At 42.4% G+C, this 14,186-nt stretch overlaps 1 protein-coding gene across 1 annotated transcript in view; it reads right to left on the bottom strand.

Moving 5' to 3' along the window:
• LOC139730259 (uncharacterized) overlaps positions 1-13,254 on the bottom strand; it is a 37,230-nt gene extending 23,976 nt beyond the window's left edge. Inside the window, exons 1-3 of the mRNA XM_071641142.1 lie at positions 8,647-13,254; positions 3,093-3,305; positions 1,083-1,240 (exon numbers count right to left, since the gene is read on the bottom strand). Coding sequence (XP_071497243.1) covers positions 1,083-1,240; positions 3,093-3,305; positions 8,647-12,684 — 4,409 coding nt within the window. The 5' untranslated portion in view covers positions 12,685-13,254. The remainder of the gene's footprint in view (positions 1-1,082; positions 1,241-3,092; positions 3,306-8,646) is intronic.
• Between the last annotated feature and the right edge of the window lie 932 nt (positions 13,255-14,186).

The raw sequence follows: 14,186 nt of genomic DNA, 5'->3' as shown, positions 1-14,186 counted from the left end.
GAGTCCATTTGATTTGAGTTATACACAATTTTGAAGCTTAAAGTCTGCTCTTTCAGAATATGGCCTCAACTAAAAATTCATGTCTGGCGACTTTTTGTTTGTTTTGAGGTGCAGGGTCACCTATTATTATAATGTCCAATGTTCGACAAGAAGGCACTAAAAGAAGCAGGTGTCTTTTTCTGATTTTCGGTCAAAAAACGGGTTCTCCAAAGGATTCCTTGAGGTTGCCCTTTGAATGAACGAAGCTCTAGTCATCTTTACAAGCGCGGGCGATTCAGTGGCTGCCTCATTTCATGCCTTAATGAGAACAGTTAGATGACCGAAATTCCAAAAAAATAAACGAGCTGATTTTACAGCGCTTTATCAACAACACAAATTACATTCTTGCGTCGTTTTCGCTTTCTTATAAGTTTGACATGTTCTATGGGGTAAATTCTCCTTTAAATCATGTGCACTATACTACTAGTGTTGATACACTTGACACGCTACACACGTAACGGGCCCTATCCTTCATTAAACATTTTATGCGCTTTCTTTCATTTTCGTCAGGCATGTCTAAAGCAATATGGGCGAGTGCCCTCCCCCCCCCAAAAAAAAAAAACCAAAAAAAAAACCAAAAACAACAACAACAACAACAACCCCCCCCCCCCCCCACGAAAAACACCTATATACCAGAATGGAGATCCCCTCTTTGTGGAGTCGTTGGGAAGGAGGTGAGCCCACTCGTTGGACTGGCCTACTGATGTAGGTTTAATTCACTCAAAATCACTCAAAATAAGAACGGATCTGGATCCTTATTGACTCCAATAAGAGTGGGTTTTGATGATTGTATATTGGCACAGCCAATTCGATTGATTACAGATGATCTCAGGAATTACAGTGTAATGAAGGAGACATCGTTGTTTTAATGCCAATTTCGTTTCTGTAGAAGAATTAATGTAAAAATTTAAGCTATCATCTAGCAGTAGGTTTATCATGCATGAAACGGGAAATCTCATCTTTCTAAATGTATACTTCATCTTTTTCATCATTTGATTTCCCGCTCAAAGGTTACTGACATATCAACCTTGAAGGAAACATACCTTTGGAGTAGAATCTGTCGAAGAATCAAATTGCCTACATACTGACATGGCAACAGGCCGCTTGAGTTGAGGGCGCTACAGTTGGCTCCATTGTTAAGCAGGTAAACAACAAATGCTTCCTTTAGGGACAGGACACGTTTCCCGTAAGTTCTAGCCAGCTAAAAGAAAATAAATAAAGATAGAAACAATGATAATTGAAAACGAACAAAAAACAAACATACAACAAACAAACAAATAATTGAGTATATGAATATAAGAACGACCCAAGTCCATGGAAGACCATTTCGAGTAAACTAAAAAAAAAACTTCATATCTTTTTTGTTTGTCCAATAATATTCTATTTAACTGTGATGGGAAGGCAACATTGTACATACAAATAAGAACATATATTATCATGACAATTAACATTAACATTAATTGTGGAGAGGCCATTTTGTGTGATGGACTTGGGTCGTTCTTTGATTCATATACATGATATTCTGCTATAGAGATGAGAGAAGGACGAGAGAGGGCGCTATAATATGAATGTAAGAATGACCCAAGTCCTTCATTCTCACATTCATATAAGATTTAACTCATTTATTTCAGGCACTTCCGGGGGTAATTAGGATTTATCATTTATACACAAGATGAGTCCATGCATAAGCTACAATTTCCCATGTCAAACTGAATTTGGCCAAAAATTGGACTTGGGTCGTTTTTATATTCATATACTCAATTGCATGTTGTGTACAGTGGATATTATGATGACACTTACTTGCATCGCCCTTTCACTCTATACCAAGTATTAAAGGCCACCAAGACCAGCTGGGAAGTTGGTGGGTGCGAATGGTAGTCCAAGGTACGACAATAATTGCATCAAATAAGAAGATCGATTAGAATACCAATCTTGCGCATGGAATTTAACCATTAGTCATGAGTCAACGTGCATGTCATCACTGAATAATGTGTACAAGAAAGCAATCTCAGTTTCCTGCGCACATACAAATCACGTTTATCACGTTTATCTTGTATAATAAATCACCATTATAATATCAGATATACATTTCATACTAGAGGTATCTGTACTAGGTTTAATTTCCAACTCACTGAGGGCAGTACAAAAATAACGACAATTAAAGTTCAGGGGTTTGTATAAAAGTCATTAACTCGATTTCAGGCCATAAGCGGTCATGTACGGTAGCTGTTACTATAATCAACTGCGCGATTTTGCGCACGGACCGTGACTTTGCCGTCCCCGTTGAGTTTGGGAAAACTTCCTATTATTACTTACAATAAACAAACAAACAAACAAACAAACAAAACCGGTGTTCTCGTTCCGCAACATTCACGTTCCTTGTCCGTCTTCATCCTTCCTCCTCAACTCCTCTTCTCTTATATCAAAAATTGCTCCTCTCCCTCCCTCACAACCTTATCGCTCTACAAATGCCAGCATTTTCAAACTAAACTCGTTCTTGTACGCGCTTCAAGCCCGCTTCGAAGTCCGATTTTATTTTTTTTTAACACTATAGGTCCATCTCATTTTGTACACTCACGCCAATTGGGGCAAAATTTCACCCCACATTTTGGCTTAAATCGCAGATTGTGATTAAATGGAAGGGTCTCTTTCAGCAAAACCTCCCCCCCCCCCCCAAATTTAACCTTCCTGGAATAGTTGAACATAGAACTTCACTAGCTTTTAAATCAACTTGACTCCACTGCATGTAGGCCTACAGACAATAATTACTCCGCAAATATCATGCACTGAAAAGCCCCAAACTACAGACTCATTCATGAATGTTGCTATGTAAGCTCTATCCAACAATCGGGCTGTCATTCGATTACAATAAAAAAATCAACCTTCTAAACTATGACTGATAGTGACAAATAGATCTTCAACGTATTAGTTGTGGGCTGTGTATTTTAGTTTATCTTATTGACCTGTGTGTGTTCATGGTTGGTTGGTTGGGGGGGGGGGGGGGGGTGGTGGCAATTGTATTGCAGACACGTTAACAACAAACATATCGTTACCTGATTCAGAGATGGCGTGGACTCTAATTTCAGTTGATCACTAGACAAATGACCGATTGCTATTTCGAGACACGTGATGCCGCTCAGAGATTTGACGTTAATGTCAGCACCGTGAGTCAGGAGAACTTCAGCAACAGAAGTCCGCCCTCTGTTGGTCGCCATATGAAGCGCTGTGTATCCATGCAGCGTCTGCTGATCGAGAAGACATCTCGTCTGCAAAATAAATCCGTAACTTGAATGACGTCGTGTGTGTGGGTGTATGTATCGGTGTGTGTGTGGGTGTATGTATCGGTGTGTGTGTGTGTGTGTGTGTATGTGCACGTGAGTGTACATTTAAGTGTATTGCTTCAAATTCGTAATTTCCCCATCTGATTAGGTCATTGATATCTATATACTTGCTTTTTTTACTTGAGAGTTTGTGTTTGTCTTTTTTTTCATTTCTTTTGCTGATACATCAGCCCTTTCGCGGCTCTATCCAACAAGGTTCATGTAGTGCAAAAACTAAGATGGTCTACTCCTTTGTTAAAAATAATGTATTCTTTCCTTGACTGAGAATGTGTGAGAAGGTGTAGACCAACTTGTCACGAACGTGCGGCTTTCCGTTGCTTTGTGTTTGTCATAAATTCATACAATTTGCATGGACCCAATTGTAATGAATAACGATAATACACTGTGTTGGTGATAATGATTCTGATAATGATTTATCACGGTTTCACGAAATTTACGGACACTCTCACAAGCATGACTTAAACAGGGAAGCTATCTAATGCATTACAATGCTTACAGTCACGGGGAGCAGGTCTGCAGAACGAATACTAGGCATGCTTACAAATACTCCCCTTAGTTTTCAAAATGACCGAAAACAATAAGAGGGTGGTTTTAACGGTTAAGGGAGTAATACGTCGACGTTCACACAAACCATCGTATCTGAAGTTTTCGCGTATGAATGAAATTTAGAGTTAACCGTGTTTGAAGTTTACCCATTTTCAATTACGACTGGTTCACTTTTTAAGAAGCGCGTCTTTCTGAAAAAAAAAATTATTAGGAAAAAATGAACTGACAATACTGAATGAAAAATATAAGGTGGTATATTCAATAAAAAAGAGAATATGTGTTGTTTGAAGGTTTGCATGGTGAAGTAAATGAGGAAGAAAGATTTGCGGTGACACCATGTGTATGTAGTCCTTAACCGGATCGTTGTTTGGCAGAAGAGCCTAGAAAAGAGGAGAAACCAAGAGGGAAGCGACATATGGGGGTTGTGAGGAGGGCAAAAAGTGAAGAGTGGGAGACAGTAATGGGCTAGAGTTTGAAGTTGCACTAGTGGAGACGGTAGAGAAAGGAACACAGAGAGTGGTAAGGAAGAATCATAGTGTGAGAATCAAGTAGGATGTTCGGACATCGTTAGAAGGGGAAAAATGAAATAGAAGGGAAGAGGAAGAGGAAGGAGTTGAATGTTGGAGAATCATGGAGATAGGGGAGAGCCGTAAAGATTCATGAAACCAAGAAAAGAACCTAGAAATGTCGCTATGGCGACTGGTATGCCTCCGCCATAATGCACGATTCTCCTAATAGGTCTATAGTACATGTGGACAATGTGTGACTACATTTTCACAAAACTGGCAAAATATCAAAATGACATGTTTGTCACAAATGCATCAAATGTTTACCTTCCTTGACCTATGTTTAATTGGATGAATAGGAGAGCATGTACTTTAACTTCGACTTTGACCCTTTCATAAGTTTACGCACTTGAGTAATTTTCCAGGTATAGGAGAGAACAGTGCAATTTCTGTATTGAACAGTTAATTGTTATCCTTTTCATCTGGCCTTTGATTCATAAGAGAATCACTGTCAGGCAGAACATACATAAATATGTACTAAGTTTAAAGATTATCTTGAGCCGCTTCCGAGATATGGAAAAAGTAGTAAGTTCAGCACTTTCACTTGATCTTTGACCTTTTGACCTTTGACCTTCTTGGCAAAAAAAAAAAAAAACAATTCCAGAGAATCTCTAGTGGGTAATATAACATGCATACATTAAGTTTTAAAAAAATAATCCTGCTGGCATTGCAAGATTATAAGGAAAATAGTAAAATTTCAAAATATTGCCCTTGACCTTTGACCCCTGACCTTTGACCTCCATAAACCCCGAATCCCTAGCTAACTACTGACAGTCAGTACATGCATGTAGACTTTGTTCCATAAAGATACTTTGAACAATTTCCAAGATACAGAGAAAAAAGTGAAATTTTAACATTTTACTTGACCTTTTGACCTTTGACCTTTTGACCTCATGACCCCAAACTTTCACCAAAGAATCTTAATTGGGTAATACATGTATACACTAAGTTTCAAGAAAATATCTTCAGGCATTGCATAGGGGGAAATAGTGCAATTTTAAGCATTTGACCTTGACCTTTTGACCTTTGACCTTGAGCATGTGCACCCAAAAGTTGATAGGCACAACTTCACCCCCTAATACACATACATGCCAAGTTTCATCAGTCTACCTCAAAAGGTTTTGATAGTTACCCTGTCCACAAAATTCATTACGGACGGACGGAAGGACGGACGGACGGACAGACGGACGGACGGAAGGACGGACGGACGGACGGACAACCCGAAAACATAATGCCTCCGGCACCACTTCGTGGCGGAGGCATAAAAACGAAGTCGGCGAACAGTGTGGCTATGGAATGCGGAATCAATGGAGAAAGGACGAATAATCCCTCGAAGGAAGGGTAAGTAGAGGAGAGATGAGAATATGTTGAGAGAAGGGAGAGAGAGAGAGAGAGAGGGGGGGGGGGTGAGGGGGGGGGGGGGCAAAGAAAAGAAGTAAAAAAGAACAAATTGAGATTCAAGACGTAAATTAGAGGGAGCTAGTATGGATCCTAGAGTGAAATGCTGCTGAGGAGAAGGGAAAAAAATTGGAGAGGAAAATTGATGACAGTTAAATCCTGAACAGGTTCCTGTGGGAGAAATGCAAAAATAAGAAATCAAAATGAGGTTGAAGTGTAGACCTAAGGAGAGAAGACAAGAGCAATAACCTGTGGAGAAATGTGTAAATTAATACTAGTGGTCCTGAAAAGGACCGTTGGGTTGTATGGAAGGAAGAAATAAAAGAAAAAGAAGAAGAAGAGAAGAGAACAGAAAAGGAAAGAAAAGGTAAGTAGTGTAGAAACAGACAAAAGTGTAAGAGAGAGAGAGAGAGTGGAAAGAGAAATGAAACACTGAGTAAAGGTGCTAGTGAAAATAGAGCAAGAAGTCTAGTTATAAGAATAACTAGGAGAACCGAGGAACTTGACGTTTCGGGCAGGTTGACTGCCCTTCGTCAGAAGTGAAGCGTGATCTGAGAAGAGGCGGGCTATATATGGAGAATGCGGACCTAGATGGAAGTGGTCGGTTGAGACGGGCTCGCAGGCGAGCTGAGCGTCGGCTGTTGGTGGAGTGTTGCGGTCGTTGATGCGTTCTATTGTTCTCGGAGTGTGTTGATGGCGGAGTATATCTGTGAGAGCTAACTTGGCTGTTAGTAGGTCGTGGCCGGAGATTGGAGTCCGGGTTAGTAGTTGGGGTGGACGCCGGTGGAGTGGATGACTTGTGTCGGTGAGGGCGTCTTCTGGAACCAGCGATAGGTGTGGTCTTGAGTGGGAGGCGCGGTTGACGTCGTGGGCGCTGTTGTGAATAGGTGGGGAAGAGATATGAGAGGAAGAAGTAGAGGGGGGAATGTGCTGTGGAGAGAGTGTGTTGTTGTTGTTGTCATTGTTGGTGTTCGATGGTTTGTTGATGAGAGGGAGCCAGATGTTGTTGATGTGGAGTCCAGTGTCCTGTGTAACAGTGTCGTGTGTGTGAATTTCTATGGCTTCTCTGATGCGTCGTGTGTTCCAGTTTTTGATGGATGTGATGAGTTTGCTGTCTTCCCAGTTGATGCGATGTTCCGACTGTTGAGCGTGTTTCACGATGGCTGCCACTCACGACCACACCTATCGCTGGTTCCAGAAGACGCCCTCACCGACACAAGTCATCCACTCCACCGGCGTCCACCCCAACTACTAACCCGGACTCCAATCTCCGGCCACGACCTACTAACAGCCAAGTTAGCTCTCACAGATATACTCCGCCATCAACACACTCCGAGAACAATAGAACGCATCAACGACCGCAACACTCCACCAACAGCCGACGCTCAGCTCGCCTGCGAGCCCGTCTCAACCGACCACTTCCATCTAGGTCCGCATTCTCCATATAACGCTTCACTTCTGACGAAGGACAGTCAACCTGCCCGAAACGTCAAGTTCCTCGGTTCTCCTAGTTATTCTTATAACTAGACTTCTTGCTCTATTTTCACTAGCACCTTTACTCAGTGTTTCATTTCTCTTTCCACTCTCTCTCTCTCTCTTACACTTTTGTCTGTTTCTACACTACTTACCTTTTCTTTCCTTTTCTGTTCTCTTCTCTTCTTCTTCTTTTTCTTTTATTTCTTCCTTCCGTACAACCCAACGGTCCTTTTCAGGACCACTAGTATTAATTTACACATTTCTCCACAGGTTATTGCTCTTGTCTTCTCTCCTTAGGTCTACACTTTAACCTCATTTTGATTTCTTATTTTTGCATTTCTCCCACAGGAACCTGTTCAGGATTTAACTGTCATCAATTTTCCTCTCCAATTTATTCCCTTCTCCTCAGCAGCATTTCACTGTAGGATCCATACTAGCTCCCTCTAATTTACGTCTTGAGTCTCAATTTGTTCTTTTTTACTTCTTTTCTTTGCCCCCCCCCCCCCCCCCCTCGCCCCCCTCTCTCTCTCCCTTCTCTCAACATATTCTCATTTCTCCTCTACTCACCCTTCCTTCGAGGGATTATTCGTCCTTTCTCCATTGATTCCGCATTCCATAGCCACACTGTTCGCCGACTTCGTTTTTCTTTTCTTGGTTTCATGAATCTTTACGGCTCTCCCCTATCTCCATGATTCTCCAACATTCAACTCCTTCCTCTTCCTCTTCCCTTCTATTTCATTTTTCCCCTTCTAACGATGTCCGAACATCCTACTTGATTCTCACACTATTCTTCCTTACCACTCTCTGTGTTCCTTTCTCTACCGTCTCCACTAGTGCAACTTCAACCTCTAGCCCATTACTGTCTCTCACTCTTCACTTTTTGCCCTCCTCACAACCCCCATATGTCGCTTCCCTCTTAGTTTCTCCTCTTTCTAGGCTCTTCTGCCAAACAACGATCCGGTTAAGGACTACGTACACATGGTGCCACCGCAAATCTTTCTTCTTCAAAAAAGAGAATATTTCACAATTTGTGGAACGGAATGTCCACCATCGAAATGATTGGAAGTCTCAAAATAAAAAAAAAAAATTGACCGCAGATCAAGTGACACGACGGTTCGGATGACCGCCGACGAATATACTGGATTAGCCTAGCATCAGACTGTAGTTGACTGACCTGCACGCCCGCCTTAAGTCCTGCGGTCATCAGAAGCAGGTGTTAAGCTGCAAACTGCTCTCTGCGTGTAAGACTTAAAGACCTATTCATTACAACTTGAACTTACTGATTCATTGTGGGTAGTACTTTCCAAGATGTATTCGACGATAACGCGGTGTCCATTTTGACTGGCTACATGTAAGCACGAGAAGCCATTCTCATCTGCACACATGACATCTGCTCCGTTTCCAATGAGACATTTGGTTACTTCAAGATGGCCACGAGCGGACGCTGCGTGCAGAGCTGAACACCCATCTTCATCTGCGGCGTTGATGTCGGCACCACAACTCAGGAGAGTTCTGCAAATGTCTGCCTGACCTTCTTCTGCGGCGATCAATAAAGACGTCCCGCCAGAATTTGCAGCTGTGTCGACACTGTTCTCTTGACTTACGAGATACTTCACCAGTTCAAGATGTGATCCCTGGCACGCAATAGTGAGGAGTGAAGATCCATCATATCCTATAACGTGAGCATTAGCACTGTGAGCGAGTAGGCATTTCACGACCTCAATGTGCCCTCGCTCGCAAGCAACCATCAGCGGTGTAAAACCCTTTGAATCGGTGCTCTCAATGTACGACCCTTTATCACAGAGGTAATCCACCACATCTTCATGACCTTCTTGAGCAGCAGCAACTAGTGGTGTGCAACCCTTCACTGTAGATGCTTGCAGATCTGCACCATTAAAACATAGGAACTGCACGACTTCCAGAAAGCCTGCTTTAGAAGATTCTATTAGGGCCGTATGTCCGAGTACTGTCGTGGAATTGACGTTTGCCCCTCTGTGTAGAAGACATACCACCACATCGAGATGCCCTCCTGACGCAGCAGCAATTAAAGGCGTTTCATCATCTTTTCCTGCAAAATTCACATCGGTCCCTTGTGCCAGTAAAACTTCAACGTCTTCAACCCTGCCTTCTTTTGAAGCGGCGAGCAGCTGTGAGCCCTTACTTCCCTTGTGATTTGAATTAGCAATGTGATTCGCAAGGATACTAACTACCCCGTTATGACCGTTTAATAAGGCCAGGTCTAAAGGAGTCTTGCCAGTTTTTCCAAGTCCATTTGCATAAGCACCATGGATCAAAAGGGTTTTGACGACCGCCTCGTTTCCCTTCAGCGCGGCGAAATGCAAGGGGGAGTTCCCATTCACGTCGGTAACATTTATATTGCCACCGAGGTGTATCAGTTTGTAAACTAGGTCTGGATTGCCCAACACTGCAACAAAGTGCAAAGCTGTCGAACCATCTTCACAAGCACTGTTTATATCTGCCCCATGGTTTAGAAGATATTCGAAGACTGACATGTTACCTTTCATTAGGGCTTTGCAAAGAGGCGTTTGGCCATCAACTGTTGCGATGTTCACGGAATCTCCGGCACTGACGAGCAATTTCACAATGTCAAGACGGCCTGTTTCAGAAGCAATGAATAAAGGAGTCGTACCGTGGTTTGTCCTGATATCTCCCTTTGCTCCCTGAGTGAGTAAATGGGCCACTACATCTCTATGACCACCGAGGCAAGCACCATAAAGTGGTGTGTAGTTTTCATGTGTAGTTGCATTTACCGATGCCCCGTAGTTTAGAAGAGCTCGGACTGCTTGAAGACTCCCTCTGTGTGAAGCAACATGGATAGGTTGGCTGCCTTCCCTATCGGTGATGCTCACATCTGCTCCATGAGTCAAGAGACATTGGACAACGTCCGCATGTCCAGAACGTGACGCGATGAACAAAGGCGTGTGACCATTCTGTGTCTTTGCTGCTACATTGGCTTTATATTTCAGCAGATGATGTGCCACCTGTGTATGACCTCCTTCAGCCGCAGCATGTAATGGTGTGTAGCCCGAGTGTGTAGTTGCGTTCACATTAGCCCCATACATAAGGAGTGAATGCACTATTTCTTGATGTCCCTCTTGAGACGCAACGTAGAGGGCAGTAAACCCTCCAATTTTTTCTGCTTCTAAATCTACTCGCTGACTAAGAAGTATGTATACAACATTTACGTGGCCATGAAAGGCAGCAACAAATAAAGGTGTGCTCCCATCCCTTACCCTCACGTCGGCACGGGCTCCCTTGGTCAGTAAGAACTCCATTATTTCTTGATAACCCTTTTGGGAGGCGATGTATAAGGGAGTATATCCGTTTACAAGGGTTGCGTCGATATCAGCTCCATTGTCTATCAGTTCTTGGACAACTGAAAAGCTACCTTTGCCTGAAGCAACATGCAGCGGTGAATCCCCTTCTTTTGTAGCCGATTTCACATTGGCACCGTGCGAAATAAGATACTTTACCACGTCCAGGTGTCCCTCTTGTGAAGCGAAGAGAAGCGGAGTGTACCCGTTTTCCGCCTCCAATTCTCCGCCATGATCAATAAGGCATTTTACAACTTCTAGGTGGCCTTGTCCTGACGCAATGTACAGGGGTGAGTCATTCTGCTTACTCCGCTTTACTAAGGCACTTTGGTTTACATCTGCGCCCCTGGACAAAAGTAACTTGACCACCTCTAACTGCCCTCCCTGTGAAGCCGCATACAAAGGTGAACAGATTTCCTGTGCTGATGGGTTCACGCGTGCACCTTTGTCCAGAAGATACTTGACGACTGGTAAATAGCCTTTAAATGAAGCCATTGCTACAGGTGTGTGCCCATCCTTTGGAGCAAAATTGACGTCTGCTCCCTTTTCTACAAGAGATTCTATCATTTCCAAATGACCATCTTCGGAAGCGTAGTAGAGGGGAGTGCAGCCTTTTCTTGTAGCTACATTTACATCAGCTCCTTGGGATAAGAGCGTTTTAACAATTCCAAGGTTTTCCCCAAGGACAGCACCGTGCAAGGCTGTAGAGTTGTCTTTGGCCGTCAAATTCACCCTTGCCTCGTTGCACAGCAGAATGTTGACCACTCCCGATCGACCCTTAAATGAGGACAGATGTAAAGATGTGCTGCCATCATCGGTAGCGTCATTCACATTTGCTCCATGCTTCAACAGAGTTGTGACTACGTCACCATGACCTTCGACAGAAGCTAGAGATAGGGGTGTGTGCCCTTTTACTTCGCGTGCGTTTACACCGGCGCCATTTTCCACAAGAAAGTCCACCATTTCCTCGTGACCCCTGAAGGAAGCTGCATGTAATGGTGTTTTCTCATAACCAGCAACATGATTCACATCAGCGCCATTATGTACGAGGCTCTTGACGATTCCTAGATGACTGTTCATGCAAGCAATAAACAGTGGCGTGCACATCTCCTTTGTTGCAAGATCCATGTGAGCTCCATGGTTGATGAGGATGTTCACCACCTGTTCATGACCCTTGAAAGCTGCATTAAACAAAGCGGTGCTGCCGTCATTTGTGGTACCATTCAGCTCAGATCCATAATTTAAAAGAATTTCTACAAGGTCTGCGTGTCCCTCCCGTGCTGCGAGGGATAACGGGGTGTGACCTTCCATCTCTCTTGCTTTTACATCAGCCCCATGAGCAAGGAGAATTTTCACAATTTCTGTTTTTCCGGCCATACTAGCGATGAGAAGCGGCGTGCATGCAATCTCATCAGAAGCATTTATGTCGGCACCGTGGCTCAACAGGAACTTGGCAATGTCGGCGCGGCCGTATGCGCAAGCGCGATGCAGTGGCGTACAGCCGCATTCTGCTGGCTTATTGACATCGACACCTTGAGAAACTAGAAATTTAACAACTTCGAGGTTGCCAGCTTCTACAGAAAGGTATATCAATGTACGACCACCATCTTCATGAGGTTTGTTAAAATCTTGTCCAACTAGGGAACGGATTTCTTCAATATTTCCATTACGACATGCAGCGAACAAGGGAGACATGTCATCGGAGCTCCTAACCGCTGTTCCAACATCACCAAAAACGCTGTCAGAAGAGATGGTTCCATCCTCTATGCCGGCAGGTCTTGTCACCTTGTGGTTGAGAAGCTTCTTGATCCCTTCCAAATGACTGATGAAATTCCAAGCGTAAACGGTGGTCGTTAAAACCTTCAAATATTCGTCTGTTATTATGGCTCTTAATATGGGCGCCATGGCGCCCATGTCTGTTGTGTGCCCCCATGCTGCACGCGCCTCTCCCTGCTGCGAATACGTTTCCAGTTGAGACGACATAATTGACTTAAGAAGTGGTGACTTGCGAGGTGACGGTCACTTCAACAGAAATTCCGTGGTCACTATTTGGGTTTAAGAATAAGAAAAAAAAGAGACGAAAAATAATTATGTAGTTATATCAATATGAACTCTGTAAGGTGAGGTAGAATTCAAGAATGTCAAATGTTGAGTAATACATTTTTCATGGTAAAAAGGACTTCAATTTAGATAAGAATTCCTTTCCTCCTGGATATTTTTGCAGTAATGTATTTGTGAATATGACAATTCAAGTTGAGAGACTAGTGAATTGAATTAAATATATTTAAATATTACAATTTATACAATAAGACGACTAAAATTGTATGATGGAATATCACACTAGTCTGCTGCAGTTTCATTTTGATTTTAGCATGATATTCCATCAAAAGAATCGCTTAACATTTGTGTTCAAATTCTGAGTTTTTTTACAATAAATACAGAAGTCTAAAATTCCATTTTCATGAACCTTTATACATAGATGTTGTATTGTGGTTCTATCAATGGTTATATGATCGACCTTTATACATTATCTATTTTCTTTCAGATAGCGGGTCATTTCATTCCATTCTTTGATTTGATTTGATTTGATTTCCGCATTTTAACCAAATTGATATACCGTAATAAACAATTTCTCAAAATTATCATACACTGAACAAAAAGAAATATGAATGCATGTATAATCATGAATATACTAATCATAGAATACAGAATACGTGAATTGTAGTCATACGAACAAATGGAAAATCGTTGATCATTAGGTCAAACTATTAAAGGTATTAGCCCACATTTGTAAACCTGCAGCAATTGGTCTCATAGTCAGCATGGAGTTTGGGTATGATTGCAGTAACACCTGTGCAAAATTTCGTTCCAATTAGTCCATTACTTTCATAACAATAAATGAAAATGCACCGTATGCATGCGTATAACGCTCGCTAGCTCCGGTCCACGTACGTACTATACATGCATGCGATACATGTGTAAGTTACATGTACGTAGCTAGCCCGCGCTCGTAATTCGATTTTGGGTCGGGTTGACCCGGTTTGAAAATTGATTTTAAAACGATGATTTTCTCTCTTTTATCGAATGGTATAGACAAAGAGCAACAGGTGAGGTATGTTACTGTTATAACTTGTACTTGAAGTCATATTGGACCTGTTTTATGCAGTTCTGATTTTCGTGGGTTTGCAAATGTGGGCTAGTACCTTTAAGAAAGAAAATGCAGGGCGAGTGTACGGGGTTGCAGTTTTGTTGTTTTGTTATATTGTTATTTTTTGTTTTTGTAAGATTCTGTGTCGATTTGACTACCTATAAATCTTGTGTTTGGAAACGTGTATGAGTGTATATTATGTAAGAGTGTGTGTGGAAGTGCATATTTGACTGGAATGTGTAATACTCAATATGCTACCTCGCATCAGGAATACAAGGGTCATAAAGAAATGTGGACAAATAGCGTTCTCGACCTTACGAGAGGAAATACTTTCTTT

Source organism: Diadema antillarum, unplaced genomic scaffold (genome assembly GCF_040938485.1).
Source record: "Diadema antillarum isolate AM-2024a unplaced genomic scaffold, OU_Dant_1.0 seq00000300_RagTag, whole genome shotgun sequence".
NCBI classification, from domain to species: Eukaryota; Metazoa; Echinodermata; class Echinoidea; order Diadematoida; family Diadematidae; genus Diadema; species Diadema antillarum.
Note: the sequence above shows the minus strand (reverse complement) of the source record. Positions and strands in the feature narration are given on the sequence as shown.